The following is a 21,794-nucleotide window of genomic DNA, read 5'->3' as shown; positions in this document are numbered from 1 at the left end:
AATTTACAATTATATATCAGTGTTAACTTCCTGATTTTATGGTTGTGTTATGGTTTTCTAGGACAATGTCCTTGATCATAGGAGAGATATTACAGTATTTGGGGTGACAGGGCATCAGATTGGCATATTACTTTTACTTTATTTTTTTTTAAATATTTATTTATTTATTTGTTTATTTGGCTGTGTTGGGTCTTAGTTGTGGCATGTGGGATATTCACCGCAACATGTGGGATCTTTTAGTTGCAGCATGTGCAGTCTTAGTTGCTGCATGTGGGATCTAGTTCCCTGACGAGGGATCAAACACGGGCCTCCTACGTTGGGAGCACAGAGTCTTAGCCACTGGACCACCAGGGAAGTACCTGGCATATTACTTTTAAATCATCCAGGAAAATAGTTCTCTGTAATGTATTTCTAACATCTCTGTAAGTTTATGATTCTCCAAACTACAAAATTTCCAAATATCTAAGAATTCCTTGTGGATAAATGCGCACAGTCAAAGCTCTAGGAATTTAGTTCCCTTTTATCACTGTGGTTAGGTAAGGCCTAATAAGATAAAGATTCAATAGTAGAAATAACACATTATGTATTAAATATGCCTTCAGTTCTGTGAGAGGAATTAATGTCTTAATTTATAAATTCAGTAAGCTTAAAATGAAGTGAAGTAGGGGCTTCCCTGGTGGCGCAGCGGTTTAGAGTCCGCCTGCCGATGCAGGGGACACGGCTTCGTGCCCGGTCCGGGAAGATCCCACATGCCCGTGGGCCACGGTCGCTGAGCTTGCGCGTCTGGAGCCTGTGCTCCGCAACGGGAGAGGCCGCAACAGTGAGAGGCCCGCGTACCGCAAAAAAAAAATTAAGTGAAGCAGAGAATATAATACGTTATTGCTTCACAAAATGGTCTTGTTTGGGAAATGCTGATGTATTTCAATTTCCTCATTTTACCTAAAGGAAAATTGAGGTTCAAGAAGACAAAGAGTTACCACAGGATCATGTATAATAGTAAGCCTTTAATAGGCAGAAATAATTTATTTAAAATCTACAGGACACTCAGCAAAATTTAACCCTTAGGCATTACTGTTTACATAAACAAAGTTTAATTTGTCAGGTAACTAAGATATAAGCAGGTTGCCCTGCTCTAACTAATTCCCTTTATTATTAGTTTTTAATATATATATATTTTTTAAATTTTATTTATTTATTATTTTTGGCTGCGTTGGGTCTTTGCTGCTGCACGCGGGCTTTCTCTAGTTGTGGTGAGGGGGGCTACTCTTCCTTGTGGTGTGCGGGCTTCTCATTGTGGTGGCTTCTCTTGTTGCAGAGCACGGGCTCTAGGCGTGCAAGCTTCAGTAGCTGTGGCTTGCAGGCTCTACAGCGCAAGCTCAGTAGTTGTGACGCACGGGCTTAGTTGCTCCACGGCATGTGGGATCTTCCCGGACCAGGGCACAAACCCGTGTCCCCTGCACTGGCAGGCAGATTCTTAACCACTGTGCCACCAGGGAAGCCCTAACTAATCCCTTTAAAATCAAGTAACAAGGTACCATTTTAAATAGAAGTTAAACACATTCAAAGAATCCATTAAAGGAAAAATAATTCAGCTTTTGGTGTGTTGTGGTTTTGTGTCTGTTTGTTTCATTTTAGAATTCAGTAGGTAGAGTGGCTTGGCTATGAGCTTTTCAAGAAAAGGCATTATCTGATTTCTTATTCCTGCACATGGTAGGCACAACCTCATGAAAGGAAAAAAGTAGCAACCTAAGTAAAGGAGGGAGGGAGGTTGCTACATGATGGTTAAGAGGCTGTGAACTTTCTTTGCCTAATGGATTTATATCAGATCCATAATTAAAGAGGAAGTTTTTTTTCTTTAACTTGGAGGGGAAACACCAGAAGTATCTTCATTGTTCTACACTGTTCATATATCATGTTCATCCAGCCATAAAGTAACATATACATCACCTGTACTATGTCACGGGCTGAACAAGGCAAAACAAATCCTTACAGCTCTTGCACAGAAGGTCAGCCATATGAAGAAATTTCTTTTGATTTGAAAATACTCATTACATTATCCAGATAATTAAACATGCATGAGTGGTATCAAATGAAATAATTTAAGAAAAAGTGCTAAAATAACAAAGCACTTATAACAAAATTGGCATATTTCTTTATTGACATTTTAGTAGAAAAAAAAGTAACACTTTTTCAAGATTTATTCAGAAATAAGAGGTAAGTTATGCCTAGTTCAAGATACTGTAAGAAAACACATTAGAGTCTTCTATAATAGCTATAATGGTAATTTCGGTATACTCAATTATAAGAACAACTTTTTAATTTAAATAATAAAAAAAAATGTTTACCTACTGGGGTCATTTTAAACTGGATATCTGAGGTATGATAAGAATCACTAAACTGTATAACTACATAAACTTTAAATAGTAGCCTTAAACCCCTATTTCTTTTCCATCAACTTTAAAGAATATTTCTGGATATCACCATGAACTTCATCTCACTGCACCTTTACTTTTTCATCAACAAGGTTAGTAACATTTAAGTTTTGTTCTGTAACCATAATTAAGTCTCCCATGCTTTGCTTATAGGTTAATTCTAAAAACTGGAAGTCAACAGTGTTTATGTTATTACAGTCAATATAGATATTGTTTAATGCAAAGCCTAACAGGGTGTTAATACCACATTTCCGTCGTATAGGTCCAATGTGCTACATGAAGGATGATTTTACTAGGGTCAGGACCTAAATATCTTCTCTTGTTTTAACCCATCAATTGCTCAAAACCATCCCAAATTTTAATTTACTTTATGCCTTAGTTATACGGTAATCTGTTTTCTCTGGAGTTTCTAATCACTTACTGCTTTGTTGCTGCTGTTGTTGAAGAAACAAGATATAAGGATTCTTTACTATATCACTAATATCTTCCAGCCTCTAATTCATCCAAATTGAGGCATGGAATCCATGCCCTTCTTTTTATTAAAAACATTCTTCTTGGAACTCATTGACATTTTGCTGTACTTAATTTTTATTCACTTTGTTACATCAAAGTAACAAATGAAATCCAAAATAAAAATTGCTTAATATCTCAAATGAGGAGAATCTAAATAGTGTTAAGACAACTGAATAACAACCTGAAAAAATATAGACTTAGATCCATATCTCATACTGTTACAAAGATAAACTTCAAATGATCAAAGATCTAATGTAAAATTTGAGTACTTAGATGTAATAAAAGAAAACATTGGCAAATCCTTTTTATAACTTTGTAGTTGTGAATGCCTTTCTAACCATGACAAACTCCAAAAGCCGTAAAAGAAAAATAAATAATTTATAGCAAATGTTAAACAAAAAGCCAAACAAACAAAATCAAAATACAAATGACAAACTGAAGAAACAATCTGAAGCCCAGAACACAAACAAAAAGGGCTTATTTCAGAGAAATATAAAGAATTCATGGGAGTGACATCAGAAAGATGGTAGACCAGGAGGTCCCAGCCTTCCCACACCCCCACATGATTTAACAAGTACCTAAAAATGAAAATAGTTCTGGAAGAGCTCTGGAGTACTATTAAGAAGCTGCAGCAACCCAGTAGAGCACAAAAAAACAAGGATGTCTGAATAGAAAAGTATAGGAAGCATTTCACCTGTGTCATTCAATCATCTAGGTTCATACAGCTTGGCACCAAAAGAAATGCCCTCAGCAACAACTCCCCCCAAATAGGAGAAAAGGAGAGCAGGAAGACACCAGCAGCCTTCACCACCAAGGACCTCAACAGCCCTCATCACTACCATGGACACCAGCAGCTTTCACCTCCAAGGACACTGACAGTCTTTGCTAATGTCTACACCTACCTGAGCTGATGGAGCTGCCTGATGGAGCCCAGGCCACTGTGCCCTTTCTTGGAACCAGAAGCATCATTGCTCCCCAACCAAGCCAGAGCTGCTAGACCCAGCACTACACCTGGCACCACCACATATGCCACCCAGCCAGCATCCTCACATCCACCAGTAGGTCAAGGTTTATACCCACCAGAGCTAGTCCAAAAACTCTGAAAGAGGTCACTGCTCCTTCAATGCACAAACACCAACAAATGGCTACAAGGAACACAAAAAAATCAAGGAAACATGACACCATCAAAGGAATACTACAAATTTCCAGTAACTGTCCCCAAAGAACTGGAGATCTGTGAACTACCTGACAAAGAATTCAAAATAACTGTTTTAAAGAAGCTCAGCAAACTACAAGACAACACAGATAGATAACTCAAAAAAATCAGGAAAATATTACATGAATAAAATGAGAAGTTCAATAAAGAGATAGAAGTCATAAGGAAAGAACCAAAAAAATTCTAGAGCTGAAGAACACAATGAATGAAATGAAAAATGTAATAGCTTCAACAGCACACTCAGTGGAACAAAAGAAATAAACCAGTGAACTCAAAGACAGATCATTTTAAATTATCCAGTGAAAAGAAAAAAGAATGAAAGAGGGTGAAGAAAGGCCATATGATTTATGGAACAACATCAAAAGATAAAGGGAGAAGAATTTTAAAAATCACTATAAAAAACATCAAATAACAAAAGAAGACAAGAGAGGAAGAGATGTACAACACAACTAAAACAGAAAACAATCAACAGAATGACAACAGTGATTCCACACCTATCAATAATTACTTAAATGTAAATGGATTAAACTCTCCAATAAAAAGGCACAGAGTGGCTAAACAAATTTTTTTTAAATCCAGTGATACATCTGTAAGAGACTCACTGTAGATTTAAGGACACATGTAGACTGAAAGTAAAAGGATGAAACAGATATACCAAAGAGTAACCAAAAGAAAGCAGGGGTGGCTAAACTTATATCAGATAAAATAGACTTTAAGTCAAAACTGTCTTTAGAGACAAAGAAGGTCATTCTATAATGCCAAAGAGTCAATTCAACAGGAAGATATAATAAGTATATATGTACCCAACATCAGAGCACTTAAATATACAAAGCAAACATCAACAGATCTGAAGAGAGAAACTGACAAAACTACAATGATAGTAGGAGACTCCAGTACCTCACTTTCCATAATGGATAGAATATCCAGACAGAAAATCAATAAAGAAACAGTTGATGTAAACATCATTATAGGTTAAATGGACCTAACAGACATATACAGAACTTTTTACTCAATAGAAGGAGAATACACATTCTTCTCAGGCACACATGGAACATTCTCCAGGATAGATCATATGTCTACCATATGGTGTATCACAGAAAAGTCACCTTCTATGTGATAGGTCGTCAAAAAAGTCTTAAATTTGAGAAGATCAAAATCATTCCAAGTATCTTTTCTGATCACAGTGGAATAAAATTAGAAATCATTAACAGTAAGAAAACAGGAAAATTCACAAATACATGGAAACTAAACAACATACTCTTGAACATTTGTTATGTTAAAAAAAAGGAGAATTTTAAAAGTATCTCAAGACAAAACAAAAACAATAACACAACATATCAATACTTATGGGATGCACCAAAAGCAATACTAACAGGAGATTTCATAATGATAAACGCCTACATTAAAAAAAAAAACCTTGAATAAACAACTTAACTTTACATCTCAAACAACTAGAAAAAGAAGAACTAGGCCAAAATCAGCAGAAGGAAGAAAATAATAGAGATTGGAACAGAAATAAATCAAATAGCAAATACAAAAACAAATGAAAAAAAACAACGAAATTAAGAGTTGGTTTTTTGGAAGAATAAGCAAAATTGACAAACTGTTAGCTAGACTAAGAAAATGACAGAAGAATCAAATAAACAAAATTAGAAATGAAAAGGAGACATTACAATGGATGCCTCAGAAATAAAAAGGATCATAAGAGACTATTATGAACAATTACATGCCAACAAATTCTCCCGTTAAAAGAAATAGAGGGCTTCCCTGGTGGCGTAGTGGTTGAGAGTCTGTCTGCCGATGCAGGGGACATGGGTTCATGCCCCAGTCCGGGAAGATCCCACATGCCCGTGGGCCATGGTCACTGAGCCTGCACGTCCGGAGCCTGTGCTCCACAACGGGAGAGGCCACAACAAGTGAGAGGCCCGCGTACCGCAAAGAAAAAAAAAAAAAAAAAAAAGAAATGGATAAATTCCTAGAAACATACAACCTACCAAAACTGAAGATTGATGAACTAGAAAAACTGAACATACCAATAGCAAATGAGGATATTGAATCAGTAATTTAAAACCTCCCAACAAAGAAAAGCCCAGGACTAGATGGCTTCATGGAAGAACTCTACCAAACATTTGAAGAAGATTTCATACAAATCCTTCTTAAATTCTCCCAAAACACGGAACAGGGAACATTTCCAAACTCATTTTATGAGACCATCATCATTCTGTCGACAAACCCAGACAAAGACACTACAAGAAAAGAAAACTACAGGCCAGTATCTATGATGAACATAGATGCAAAAATCTTCAATAAAATTCTAGCAAACAAAATTCGAAAGCATATTGAAAGGATCATACACCATTACCAAGTGAGATTTAATCCCTGGGTTAAAAGGATGGTCCAACATATGCAAATAAATCAATGTGATACACCACACTAATAGAATGAAAGAAAAAAAACCACATGTTCGTCTCAATAGATGTAGAAAAAGCATTTGACAAAATTCAACATCCATTCATGATAAAAACTCTCAACAAAATAGGTATATAAGAAATTTACCTCAGCACAATAAAGGCCATTTATAAAAAACCCACAGTGATCATCATAATCAAACCAGTATAAGGCAAGAGTGCCTATTCTCACTTCTATTCAACAGAATACTGGAAGTCCTAGCCAGAGCAATGAGAAAAGAAAAAGAAATAAAAGGCATCCAAATCACAAAGGAATAAGTAAGATTATCTCTATTTGAAGGAAACATAATCATACATATAGAAAACCTTAAAGACAACAAAAAAACTGTTAGAACTAATAAATGAATTCAGTAAAATTGAGGATACAAAATCAGCATACAAAAATCAGCCACATTTCTATACACAAACAACAAACTATTTGAAAAGAAAATTAAGAAAATAATCACAATAACAACAAAATGAATAAAATATTTAGGAACAAATTTAAGCAGAGTGGTTAAGGTCTGTACACTGAATATTATAAAACATTGATAAAAGAAATTTAAAAGGCACAGATAAATGTAAAGGCATACTGTGTTCATGGATGGAAAATTAAATATTGTTTAAATGTCTGTATTACCCAAAGTGATCTCCAGATTCAGTGCAATCCCTATCAAAATCACAATGCCAGTCTCTACAGAAATAGAAGAAACAATCCTAAAATTTATATAGAATCATGAAAGACCCTGAATGGCCAAAGCAATCTGAGCAAGATGAACAAAACTGAAGACATTATACTTCCTGATTCCAAAATATATTTCAAAGCTACAGCAATCAAAGCAGCATGGTACTGACAAGAAACAAAACGAAAGCAAAACCAAAACCAACATGAGACATATCGACCAATGGAACAGAATAGAGAGCCCAGAAATAAATCCACATATCTGTAGCCAACTGATCTTCGACAAGGACACCAAGAACACATAATGGAGAAAGGATAGTGTTCAATAAATGGTGTTGGAAAAACTGGATATCCACATGCAGAACAATGAAACTGGACCCTTACCTCATGCAATATACAAAATTTCATACCATAAACAAAAATCAACTCAAAGTGGATTAAAGACTTAAGCATAAGGCTTCCCTGGTGGCGCAGTGGTTGAGAGTCCGCCTGCTGATGCAGGGGACACGGGTTCGTGCCCCAGTCCGGGAAGATCCCACATGCTGTGGAGCGGCTGGGCCCGTGAGCCATGGCTGCTGAGCCTGTGCGTCCGGAGCCTGTGCTCTGCAACGGGAGAGGCTACAACAGTGAGAGGCCCGCGTACCACAAAAAAAAAAAAAAAAAAAAAAAATGACTTAAACATAACTCCTGAAACCATAAAACTACTAGAAGGAAATTTAGGAAAAGAGCTTCTCAACATTAGGCAATGATTTTTTAGACATGACACCAAAAGCACAGGAAACAAAACCAAAAATAGACAAGTGGGACTGCATGAAACTAAAAAGCTTCTACACAGCAAAGGAAATAAGCAACTGAGTGAAAAGGCAACCTATGTAATGGGAGAAACATTTGCAAACCATGTATCTGAGTAGGAGTTAATATCCAAAATGTAGCAGGAAGTCATATACACACTCAATAGCAGAAAACCCCAAATAACCCAATTAAAAAATGAGCTGAAGACCTAAACAGACATTTCTCAAAGAAAGACATACAAATGACGAACAGGTATATGAAAACATGCTCAACATCACTGATAATCAGGGAAATGCAAATCAACCTCACAATGAGATTACCTCACACCTATCAGAATGGCTGTGATCAAAAAAGACAAGAGATAAGAAATGCTAGTAAAGATGTGGAGAAAAGGAATCCTTGTACTACTGTAATCAGACTAAAGGAAGAAAGCTTTTCAACTGCTTAAATAAATCCACACTACAGTGTGAATTACCTGATTCAGGTAGTAACCATCAAGATCCTTCCACTGTAAAAAAATTACTTTGCTCTTTGTAATTAATATTATCTATAGGGTGATACTCTGAAATCACGTGAATATCTTTTCCCCCAACAATCTCTATTTTATTTTTTATCTCTTTTTATTGTCTTCCCCATTAGAATGTAAACTCCACAAGGGCAGAGGTTTTTGACCCTTTTACTCGCAGCTGTATTCCCAGTGCTTAGAGCAGGGTTTGGCACATAGTAGACCTTCATAAATATGTATTGAATGATTCATCATCTGTTGTATACCTCTGTATTCTGTTGTATACCTCATACCTCTGTATGAGACTGAATGATTTAAAGGCAAAGTGATGTTTCCTTCATCTTTGTATTTGTAGAAAATAAGCATAGTACTTAGCAAATAATAATAACAATAAATGCTATTTTATGTTAATTTTTAAGGACCATAGATAAATCAGTTATAATATATAGGCCTAACTTGCTTTTGTCATCTATAAAGTGCTAAAAATAACATATATCTGATTATATTACTGTGAGAAATAATGAAAGTTATGTTAATATTTCCTTTTAAAATAAAAGATAAAGCAAAAATCCTACTAATTTGAAATCCAAGGCTCTCAGGAAAAAGTACTAAATTATATATATGAATTTTTTTCAGCTTCACTTTGCTACACTAGATGTTTACAGCATTTTACTGATACAATGCTAAAATACCAAATTACTTTTCAAGCAATACTGAGTTACTTTACCTGTAATGCCTTTAATGTTTCCTTCAATCCTTCTATTTCTTTTTCTTTTATTTCTGTAGCAAGTTGATATTTTCCCTTCAAGTAAAAAACTATATTTCAGTACTTTCCAATGTAAGTGACATTATTAACAGGGAGAACAAGAGTTCAAGAACCAAAATCTCTACTTGCAACCTAATACTTCACAGAATTTAAACATGTATCTGTACTACAACTTGTATTTCTAATGACTTCAAGATATCATAAAATTACAATAAGGTCTATACAAGGTTACAAATATCATGAAATGGAAAATCTCATTACAACAATAAATCATTTTATCAGTAGAGCATTCCTGAGAACTTATGGATACTATATAATTAAGTATTTAATTCATATGGCTAGAATAAATATATTCTAATCAATAAGACACAAGTACATTTGTCTTATAAATATAAGGATATGAGAAAAATTTTTAAAGAAAGTCTTTTGCTAAAAATAACTCTAAGTTTTAATATTATAAATGACATGTCCTTTGATATAATAAAAACACGTATGAACTATTGAATAGCTAGAGAAAACATTTAATGCCACATGAATTTCTAGCATTGCTCAGAGTTGTATACTCTTTTCCTGTTGGTCTGCATGCAGATGCAAATCATCTTACTGTTTTTTAAAGAAGGTAATTTCATTGAAAAGGCACTAAAAATATACTTAATAGAAACACTGCAGTATAGTGGAAAGAGCATTAATTTAGGGGCTGAAGAAATCTAGGTTCTAGTCCCAGCTTTGCCACTTCAAAATGGGAGCTTCAGCAAGTCATTCATATCTTACTAGGCCTCAGTACTCTCCACTGTAAAATGATAAGAGCTCAAGTAACATGATTCCCTTAGGTCCTTTCTGTTTCTAAAATTTTAAGAAATTAACAGTATCCATTTGTTCATTACCAATGCTCCTTTCCATTATGGTGAACAACTGATAATTAAATGCATTTAAGCTATGTTTCAAATTATTAAAAAATTAATATATACCTTTTCTTCTTCCAAGGCACACATCTTCATTTGCAACTGATAAAGAATTTTAAAAATTAAAATACAGGTAAGTGAAATGTTACCAGGGATTTACACTGGTCAGTGAGACTACAGAAATGTTTTACATGTCTATATTGTTTGAACTTAGTACAATGTGATTATGCTACTTTTACACTGAGAAAATAAATAATAAAAGGTATAAAAGGGGGAAAAAAGATAGTCACCAAAGAAAATGAACAATTTAATCTCATGATCAGAGCACCAATCATCCTTGAAAGTTTAGTTTTTCCCTCCAGTTTTTTTTAAATGTTTCAATATTTTGCCATCTACTCATAAACAATTAACATATAACATTTTCTGAAGGCATACTTTTATAAAATTGGTATCATTTGTATTTGCACTGACAGTATTTTCTGAAATTTTTTTTAAATGCATGTGTTAGTCTAATAAATAAATAATGACATTTTAAAACAGAAAAACTAGGGTGAACTTGCCAAAGGAAACTAAATATTCCAAGCAACACAAGGATACTAGCCAAAGTTGTCAAGAAATAAAATTTTTCTTTGGAATTTCTCCATCTCATTTTCCATATTCCTCACTTACCTTCAAGAATCCTTTTTTTTAAGAGAAAGAAAAGAAGAAAAGAAATTTTTTAAAAAAGAACCCAATAGCACTTTCTCCTTTACCCTTCAATTACCTGGATATTTCTTCTTGCCCAGAGTCCCTTGTGGTAACAGAGACATAGAACTGCTCTCTCCTAAAGAATACTATGCTGTACATTTGGTTTCTGCTTCCTCACCCTTCAATTAAAACTCTTATAACTTAGGTAAAGCCAATTTCAGACTATAAGGAAGTTTATCATCTGCTTAAACAAATCCACACTACAGTGTAAATTACCAATAACCTTAACCCACTAGTGATTAGGTTATATAGGTTTATTTCTTTTTATGCATTTCTCTCTGAACACACACACTTGTATGGAGATAAAAACAAAAAAGGGGGAAGGAAAAAGGAAAAAAAAAATGGTGATGTTGGCATGGCTATAAGGAAAAGCACTTCCAGAGTACATTTTCCATAGGCACATTTCTTACACTTCTATTTTATAATTAGGAACTGAAGAGAAATGTGAGGTAGTAAAGAAGAGCTATAGAATTCAAAATAACAGAAGGAGTTGTTCTTCATTTCTTTAAAATATATTTTTTTCAATTCTTCTACTGATCTTTCTTAGTTGTTAGTAGTTGATATTTATGGAGGTGCATGATAATCACATCTCTTCATCCTTTACATCTCCCTACTTGCATTTCAGCTTTTCACCAGTGTTATAATGTTAGCTTGCGTAAAGAAGTAACGTGGAAAAGGTAAGCTCCTAAGATATGCTAATTAAAGACAGAAAAGGGAGAAGGGAGAGAAAGAGCAAGAACACACTAACATATTTTATTTAGGACCAATGAAAACACATCTCCAAGAAAATAGTATTCCTAATTTCTTTCCTTAACTAAATCATTCTACTACATTATTATCAGTTGTGATTCAGAATAATCTTATTTCCTGCTTCCAATAATAACCTTTTTGTCCTCAGTGAGTATGGAGAACAACCTGTCATAATATTCATGAGAAGTGGGAAAAGTGCAATATTTAAAACTGTAATGTTTGTCTATCCTTATGAAATTACCTGCTTTTTAAAAACTGCCATTGCTTCTTTGTGTTGCTTTGTTAATGTTTCCTTTTGATTCTGAAGAGTTTCCTATTTTAAAATCATGAAAAGTTAAAACAGATTCTAGCCACTTTCAGTTTTAAATTTTAATTGGGTTCACAAATTAAAGTTAAACATATTCATTGCACATATTATTTTATGCTCTTAAAATGTAACTTATGAAAATTTTATTTTTTTTTAACTGTCATGGACTCAGCATACAATAATTTTGCTTCCAGTTGCTTCTTCATGATAAAACATATTGCTCTCTAAAATTTTAAACTCTGAATATAGCTTACTTTAAAGTTTTCTTCAAGAAAATATCTTTCACCAAAAGTTATTAAAATTAAGTCTAATATACAAGCAGACTATAGTCTTATTACAGTTTCCAAAAAAACCAATTTTATTATCTAAGCACAAATGTTTACATGGTAACATATGATTTTTTAAATTCACTGAAATAATTTTTTACAAAACCAAAACTACCACAGGGCATTTTTGAAAAAAAATCCATGTATACAATTCCATTTCTTTCCCCTCCACCTTTTTTTGGTACAAGTTGTGTGTCCTGTCTTTTAGATTCAAGATGAATTTTTTCTTCTATCTTTATCAAATAATTCTCATAATTTAAAAACTTAGAGCTAAAACTGGCAACCACTTTCAAATGCTTCTGTTATTTTACTCCATGATTCTACAATTTAAAAAATTTATTTACTGACCTCCTATATGATAGCTTTCTTATATAACCATAATCCTACATGTCCTCCGTCTATTCTTCCAACAGAATTATAAAAATTGTGGCTTAAATCAACAGTCAGTATTTATACTCTTATAATTGCAATTTTTATTCAATGCTAAGCCATATGGTATATCATGATTACATTTCTTTTTTTTTAATTAATTAATTTATTTATTTTTGGCTGCATTGGGTCTTCGTTGCTGCGTGTGGGCTTTCTCTAGTTGCAGTGAGCGGGGGATACTCTTCCTGGACCCAGGTTTGAACCTGTGTCCCCTGCATTAGCAGGCAGATTCTTAACCACTGCATCACCAGTGAAGTCCCATGATTACATTTCTATATATACAAGTTTTATTTTTCCTGAAGTTAGCAATTACTTTAAAATATTTTAATTCCCATAACTAATTTTGAAAAATAATACTGCCAGTTCCAAGGTCTGTATCAATTGGTTCATATGCTCAGAAGCAAAAAATAAAGAAAAGGCAAAGTGAGAAGTGAGAAGTGAGAAGATCCCAAGAATGACTTAGGAAATCCCAAACTGCATAGGAAAACAGACATTTTTTTTTTTAATTTTTAAATTTTTGGCCATGCCACGCAGCTTGCAGGATCTTAGTTCCCTGACCAGGGAATGAACCCGGGCCCTGGCAGTGAAAGCACCGAGTCCTAACCACTGGACTGTCAGGGAATTCTCCGGAAACCAGACCTTTAGAAAAGCTGTAGATATTGGACGAAATTTTTCAGAGGATATTGCCCAGTTTTCTTATAAAAATATATTAGACTCTACTCCTGCAAACAAGGAAAGAATGAATTTATAGGACACTTCAGGGATAAATCCTTTGAGGAGCAGATTCTGAAGTAAATATGAACTCCAGCTCTCTCCCCGTCTTTTGTGAACAGCTGTAAATCTAGAAATAGATTTAATATGCAACAAAAACTGGAATGGGAAATAGCCCCATTACTAGATCTCCAAATTCAGATCTTCAAAAAGCCTTAGAACAAAAGAAGAATAAACTGGTACCCTTACAGATAAAACAATTTAATACTCCTACTCCTGTCATCAAGCATGAGAGGAGTGAGTCTCATGGTAAAGACACCTGTAGATACTTATTATAAGCAGAAAAGACACTGGGGAAAAAAAACATCCTGAACTAGCTAAGAAAATGAAGGGAAAAAATATCACGTGGGCAAATCAATGTCACTGCTCTGACACACACCCAACTTCCCATTTATTCCTCAAACTTGCAAAGAGCAATTTCTCTAAATATTAAAAGAAACATGGACATTTTATTCATACCATAAACTCTGGCAACATCACATAACCTTTCCCTCAGGGTCAATGAGCTACTCAAATAGGGTGTATCTCTAATAATCCAAAGATACTCGTCCCGTTTTAGCCCATAACCATTATCCTTGGATTCTCAAGTGAGGAATATTATTTTCTCCTTTATGACGCCACACCCATTAACTTAAGAGATAGGAATCTACTATGCAAATAGAATTGAAAAATTAAACTCCTGTTTTTTTGGAGGAGGAGTTGTTTTTTTTGTTTGTTTGTTTGTTTGAAGATTCCTCGGGATTCTATTCACAATCAGATCATAGCTTATTTGGATATTGACTTAGGTACCTGTGTGTACCATGGAACCAAATTAAAGATCTCCATGAAGTGGACTCTTTGTGGGCAAAATGTCTTAACTGATATTGGCAGCAGGGTTCAGACTGACCCATCTAAACCTCTACTTAACTTTATATAATACTTCTAAAACCAGAAACGAAGAAGAACTAAAGTCAATTGTCCTAAAGCCTAATAAAGAAAGGATGAATCAATCATACCTATACCAGTTTTAAAATTTTGACTTGTTCCCCAGTCAAAAACCCAATGGGTGAAGATTTAAGACCTTAAGGCCATAAATAAAATATCAATTTCCCCAATTCATTGAGCCCAGATACTATTTTATCTTTAGTGCCACCTGACTCTACATACTTGACTACTATATATTTATCTGTGTTCTGCTTTCTATGGCGCCCCTTTAGATCAAAATAGTTTTACCTGTTTGTTCTGTCCTGGGAGAGTCAACAATTTACCTGGACAGTTATGCCTCAGTGGTTTACTGAGGAACTTAGGGACCTTAAACCTCCCTGTAAACTCTACACTTACACAATATGCGGGCAAGCTTTCGTTATGTTCTAAAGATGAAGAGAGCTCTAAGACTGACTCTATTTATCTATGTACTGTTTTAGCTCAGAAAGGACATGAGAATTCCAAAAAAAAGTTTAGTATTTTGTAAGAATGAAGTGCATTATTTAGGGTATAATTTATCCCAAGGGGGTAAATCTATTATTCCTGATAAATTATGAGCCCTTCAATACTTTCCAAGGCTGGTTACTAAGAGAAAATTAAGAAGTTGTCCAGATTACACTGGCTACTGTAGACACTGGGTTCCAAACATCTCTGAAATTGACACATTTCTATATAATTTAAGTCCTCAATAATGGAACCTTTCCCTTAGGAACTTAAACACGGACAAGAATTTTGTGATTTAAAAATAACTCTCAACAGCCCCCCTTGCACCCCCGCAATTGGGGCCCTCCAAATTGTCATAAAGCTTTCTATCTATTTGTATCTGAGCAATGTAGACAAGTCCTTAATACTCTAACAGAACACCACAGGTATCATCAGGGCCCAACTGCTTACTACAATCTTCCCCTCAACCCAGTGAGGGGAAAATCCTACTCTTTAACTAAGGATAGTAATAAGCAGCAGCCAAACGAGTAGAGGCCTCTACTGACTTGGTTTAAGGATCTTGTTTAAATTTGATGGTTCTGTATGCTGTACAATCCTGGATGCTACTGAAAACACACTTCTTGGCAAGCAGGCTTACATCCTATGAACTTTTTATTATTTTCTCCCTCACACATTTCAACTCAGTGCTATACTTTAAAGATTGCTACTCTTTTCCCATTACCCAAAGAAGGGGAATTCCATGAGATCTAACCTCTGTCCAAACAATGACTATGCCTCAAATGGATTTATTAGAAACTCCTCCTAGAAAATCTAGGTTTAATATTATTTGTTGATATATCATTTTTTATAACTGAAATGGGAACTAAGGCAAGATATACTGGAACAGTCTCAACTGACCCCTAAAACATGACTCCTTACCAGAAGTAAAACCAGTCCTGATGACAGTACTTACCCTCTCAGCAGAGCTTGCCAATTGTCAAGAGATAAGACAGTTAACAAAAAACTAATATTAGGTATACCTTTCGGAGTAGTCCATGATTTTGTAATACTGTAGAAACAATGAGAGTTTCCAACCTTAATAGGAATCCCAATGTAAAATGAACAACAGTTTTAAGTACTTTTAAGTACTCTAATGCTTCCTAAGGAGGTGGCTATCATGAAGCCACACTATTAAGGGATAACAAAGGCTAAAAGAAATATCCTAGGTTTATCTTTATGACACACAGGCAGCCCTCAATCAGGTCCTGGCCCCATTATACTCTAAAAAGCTAAATCTTTCTGGAGATTAAAAAATCCTATTTTGGAATGCCCACAACTGGCTCCAAAATCTGAAAAGAATACATGGTTGTAAAGTACAAGAGAATCCCTGGCACTTTCAGGACAGACACTTGGTGGCACCAGAGAACCTTGACGAAACTCTGCAAACATATTTTACAAGGAAATACCCATCAGAGCAAGGACATATTGAAAACAATATTCAATTAGCATTGGTGGGGAAATTTTACTAAGATTTTTGAGGATGTCTCTGGTGCAAATCTCATCTGTCTCCCTCACAATCCTAGTAAAACTGTTATCTTTGTAAATCCAAGCTTCAGGACCCCACTGAACATGTCCAAATGGACTTCCTAAAATAAACCCCTACACTGGGTTCTGAATATGTTCTGATCATTGCTTGCTACTTCTCTGGATGGATTAAAACTTTTTCTTGAGAGAGAGCTATAATTATGAGAGTAGGAAAAAAATTACTTGATTTTGTGTTCCCAACATGAGGATCTCCAGTAACAGAGGCACTCATTTTACTGGACCTGTTTTTAGAGAACTCTGCAAAGCCTTGTCATTTATTTAGAAATTTCATTGCCCCAATCATCCCCAATCTTGAGGAAAAGTAGAGAGAATTAATGGCACCTTAAATCTGACATTCTTGAACTTCCATGACCAAGAAGGTTATGTCTGACTCTCAAGACTATTAAGTCCACAGTCTCTTATACTTCACTGGCTTCTACCATACACACCTATTAGAGGTTACCACATGAAACTGGCTACTTGTGCCCCAATCTTGGACATTTTCTTACTTCAGACAAACCTGGCAAAGTACTCCAAGGACTCAGGAAATATACTTCATAGTCTTATCACCATCTCACATAAGTTGCCTTTCCTCTACATGATCTAAAATGCAGATAAACATAAGTTGAGAGAGTTCATTACCATTAGACCTGCCCTGCAAGAAATAATATGATTCCTACAGGTTGAATTGAAAGGACAAGAGAGAGCAACTCAAAGCCGTATGAAGAAATAAAAATCTCAGTAAAGGTAAATACATGAGCAATTTATAAAAGCTAGTATTACTCTAACAGCAGTTTTTATTTCTTTTTAAAGAAACTAATACTTTTTTTAAAAAGACAATTATTAGGCTAAAAGCTAGTATTACTGTACCTTTGGTTTGTAACTCCATATTTGCTTTCTACATAATTCAGAGACTAATGTATTTTTAAAACTACTAGTTTACGGGCTTCCCTGGTGGCACAGTGGTTGAGAGTCCGCCTGCCGATGCAGGGGACACAGGTTCGTGCCCCAGTTCGGGAAGATCCCACGTGCCGTGAAGCAGCTGGGCCCGTGAGCCATGGCTGCTGGGCCTGTGCATCCGGAGCCTGTGCTCCGCAACGGGAGAGGCCACAGCAGTGAGAGGCCCGCGTACCGCAAAAAAAAAAAAAAAAAAAAAACCCTACTAGTTTATTCTCTTGAGCACACAATATATAAAGATGTAATTTTATAATATCAACAACTGAAAGGGGTGTAGCTGGAGTTATAAAGGAATAGAGTTCTTGTATGTTATTGACAATAAGCTGATACAAATTCAAATTAGAGTGCTATAATGATAGATGCTAACTGTAATCCTCACGGTAACCATTAAGGAAATAGCTAGAGAATATACACAAAAGGAAATGAGAAAGGAATTTAAACATCTCACTACAAAAACATCAACTAAACACAAAAGATGATGGTAATGCAGGAAATGAGGGACAAAAACTATCAGACACATCGAAAACAAATAGCAAAATGACACAAGTTAGTTGCTCCTTATCAGTAATTACTTTAAATGTATATTTTAACTCTCTCACCTAAAGACAAAAATTGGAAGAATGGATAAAAAGCATGATCCAATTTTATGCTGTCTACAAGAGACTCACTTTAGATCTAAAGACACAAACAGGTTGAAAGTAGAAAAATGGAAAAAGATATTCCAATAAAATAATAACCAAAAGAACAAAAAAAAAAAACAAAATTAAAAATGGCCTTTAAATTTTAAGAAGTTACATTAGATAAAGAAAGATATTATATATCCATAAAACGTTCAATAAGGAAGAAGATATAACAATTATAAGCATTTATGAACCAAATGACAGACCATCAGAATATATGAAGCAGGGCTTCCCTGGTGGCACAGTGGTTAAGAATCCGCCTGCCAACACAGGTTTGACCCCTGGTCTGGGAAGATCCCACATGTAATGGAGCAACTAGGCCTGTGTGCCACAACTACTGAGCCTGTGCTCTAGAGCCTGTGAGCCACAACTACTGAGCCCACATGCCACAACTATTGAAGGCCACATGCCTAGAGCCCGTGCTCCACAACAAGAGAAGACACCACAATGAGAAGCCCTCACACTGCAAGAAAGAGTAGCCCCCGCTTGCTGCAACTACAGAAAGCCCACTCACAGCAACGAAGACCCAATGCAGCCAAAAATAAATAAATTTTTAAAAAAGAAAAGAATGGGAGAGATCCCCCCTCCCTTTAACAGAACAGAAAAACAATAGAGAAAATAAGTGAAATTAAAAATTGGTTCTTTGAAAAGATAACAAAATTGATAAACCTTTACCCAGATGGACTAAGAAAAACAGAGAAGACTCAAATTACTAAAATCAGAAATGAAAGTGGGGACATTACTACTGATTCTGCAGAAATAATAAGTATGATGAGAGTACTATGAACAATTGCATGCTAACAAATTGGGTAACCTAGATGAAATGGAGAATTCCTAGAAATGCAAAACCTACGAAGACCAAATTATGAAGAAATAGAAAATTTTAAGAGACTATAGGAGACTGAATCCATAATCAAAATCTCCCAATACAGAAAAGCCCTGAACCTGATGGCTTCACTGGTGAATTCTACCAAACATTTAAAGAACTAACAGCAATCCTCCTCAAACTTTTCCAAAGAGTTGAATAGGAAGGAACACTTCCTAACTCATGCTTGATGCCAGTATTACCTTGATACCAAAGCCAGATGAAGACACATCAAGAATACTACAGACCAGTACCCCTGATGAACACTGATGCAAAAATTCTCAAAAAAATACTATCAAACTGAATTCAGAAGCATATTAAAAGGATCATACACCATGACCAAGTAAGATTTATCCCTGGGATAAGAGAGTTCAACATACAAAAAAATCAGTCAATGTAATACACCACATTAACAGAATGAAGGCAAAAAAGCACATAATCATCTCAACTTATGCAACAAAAAGAATCTGACAAAATTCAGTACCCTTTCATGGTAAAAAAAAAATCAACAAACTAGGAATAGAAGGAAACTACCTCAGCATAATAAAAGCCATATTTGAAAACCCCACAGTGAACATAATATTCAATGGTAAAAAACTGAAAGCTTTTCCTCTAAGATCAGGAACAAGGCAAGGATGCCTACTTTCACAACTTGTATTCAACATAGTACTGGAAGCACTGGTTAAAGCAATGAGGCAAGAAAAAGAAATCCAATTTGGAAAGGAAAAAAAATTATCTGTTTGCATATGATATGATCTTATATGTAGAAAACCCTAAATATTCCACAAAAAACCTGAATAAATGAATTCAGCAAAGTAGTACGATACAAAGTCACACAAAAATCAATTGCATTTCTATATGCTAACAATGAACTACCCAAAAATGAAATTAAGAAAAAAATTAGATTTACAATAGCACTAAAAAGAATAAAATACATAGAAATTAACTTAACCAAGGAGATGAAAGACTTGTACAATGAAAACTACAAAACACTGCCCAAAGAAATTAAATTAAAAATAAAAAATACACACACATCTTTTGCTCTGGGATTAGAAAACTTCATATTTGTAAGATAATACTATCCAAAGTTATCTACAGATTCAAGGTAATCTCTATCAAAATCCCAATAATATTTTTTGCAGAAATAGAAAAACCCATCCTAAAATTCATATGGAATCTCAAGGAACCCAAAATAGCCAAATAATCTTGAAAAAGAAGATCAAAGCTGGGGGACTCACACTTCCTAATTTCAAAACTTACTGTAAAGCTCCAGGAATCAAAACAGTGCTGTACTGGCATAAAGAAAGACACATGGACCAATGGAATAAAGAGCTCAGAAATAAACCCTCACACACACGGTCAAGGGTGTCAAGATCATTCAATGGGGAAAGAACAGTCTTTTCAACCAAAGGTTCTGGGAAAACTGGATATACACAAGCAAAAGAATGAAGCTGGGATCCCCTGGTGGCACAGTGGTTGAGAGTCCACCTGCCAATGCAGGGGACGTGGGTTCGTGCCCCGGTCCGGGAGGATCCCGCATGCTGTGGAGTGGCTGGGCCTGTGAGCCATGGCCGCTGAGCCTGCGCGTCTGGAGCCTGTGCTCCATGGCGGGAGAGGCCACAGCAGTGAGAGGCTCGTGTACCACAAAAAAAAAAAAAAAAAAGGAGAAAAAGAATGAAGTTGAACCCTTACCTAACACCATATACAAAAATGAACTCCATCAAAACACCACCAAACAACCTGTTAATAAAGCAAAACCATGTTTATTGGAATTCACTGCAGTAAGTGAGGACACTACCTTGACAGAGTCTTAGTAGTATCTCAAAAGGAACAAATTTGAACTGGGTTATATAGAAGGTTATGGGATTTAGGTGTTTGGGGGAACTTAAGATACTTTTAATTTACATTGCCAATAAGAAATATATGAAAGTTCTATTTTTCTACAACTTTGTAAAGTAAGGTAGGAATCTGGTTTTATTTTTCTTCAGATGGTATACCCAGTTCTAATATCATTTCTTGAATAATCTACTTTTCCCCACTGATCAGAAATGTCACCTTTATCATTCACTAAATTATCTTATGTATTTGGATCTATTTCTGGACTCCATTATAGTCTATCTGTTCATGTATACTACCAAGCTATTTTAACTATTATAGCTTTATAATATATTTAAGAATCTACTGTGACTAGATTCCTTTTCAAAACTTTCCCAGCCACTATTGTAAGTTTATTTCCATATAAACCTTAGAATCAGCTTAAGTACACCAAACACATGCTTGGTATTTTAAATTGGATTGTATTAAACTTACTGATTAACTTAAGGATTCTGATAATTTTCTACTATTGACTCTATTCAAAACAAGATATGACTTTACATTCTGACTTTACATTCTGACTTTATGTCTGCTTGGAGCTTTAGATTGTATTTGGTGTTTACCTGTTTTTTCTCTCCACAAACAGGTCTCTTTATTTGACCTGTCCCTAATATGTAACCCAACACAACCTAGTGGATCTCTCTGGCCTCAAAATTCCCATCGTTGGCCTATCCTCTGTCATTTGAATTCTATTTCTGACATGTTATCTCCAAGTTCCTGTTTCAATATTGCCAAATACTGAGAAGAAGGGTCATCTTAATTAAGCTTTCAGTTTTTAGCTGTTAAGATTACTTTGATGGGGGACTTCCCTGGTGGTCCAGTGGTTAAGACTCCACACTCCCAATACAGGGGGCCCGGGTTC

At 35.1% G+C, this 21,794-nt stretch overlaps 1 protein-coding gene across 1 annotated transcript in view; it reads right to left on the bottom strand.

The window, feature by feature from the left end:
• Positions 1 to 21,794, bottom strand: part of CCDC73 (coiled-coil domain containing 73) — a 105,510-nt gene that overhangs the window by 66,409 nt on the left and 17,307 nt on the right. The window contains exons 3-5 of the mRNA XM_030864802.2: positions 11,994 to 12,065; positions 10,322 to 10,357; positions 9,315 to 9,389 (exon numbers count right to left, since the gene is read on the bottom strand). Of these exons, the coding sequence (XP_030720662.2) occupies positions 9,315 to 9,389; positions 10,322 to 10,357; positions 11,994 to 12,065 (183 nt within the window). The remainder of the gene's footprint in view (positions 1 to 9,314; positions 9,390 to 10,321; positions 10,358 to 11,993; positions 12,066 to 21,794) is intronic.

This window comes from Globicephala melas, chromosome 8, assembly GCF_963455315.2.
Source record: "Globicephala melas chromosome 8, mGloMel1.2, whole genome shotgun sequence".
In the NCBI taxonomy this organism is placed as follows: domain Eukaryota; kingdom Metazoa; phylum Chordata; class Mammalia; order Artiodactyla; family Delphinidae; genus Globicephala; species Globicephala melas.
Note: the sequence above shows the minus strand (reverse complement) of the source record. Positions and strands in the feature narration are given on the sequence as shown.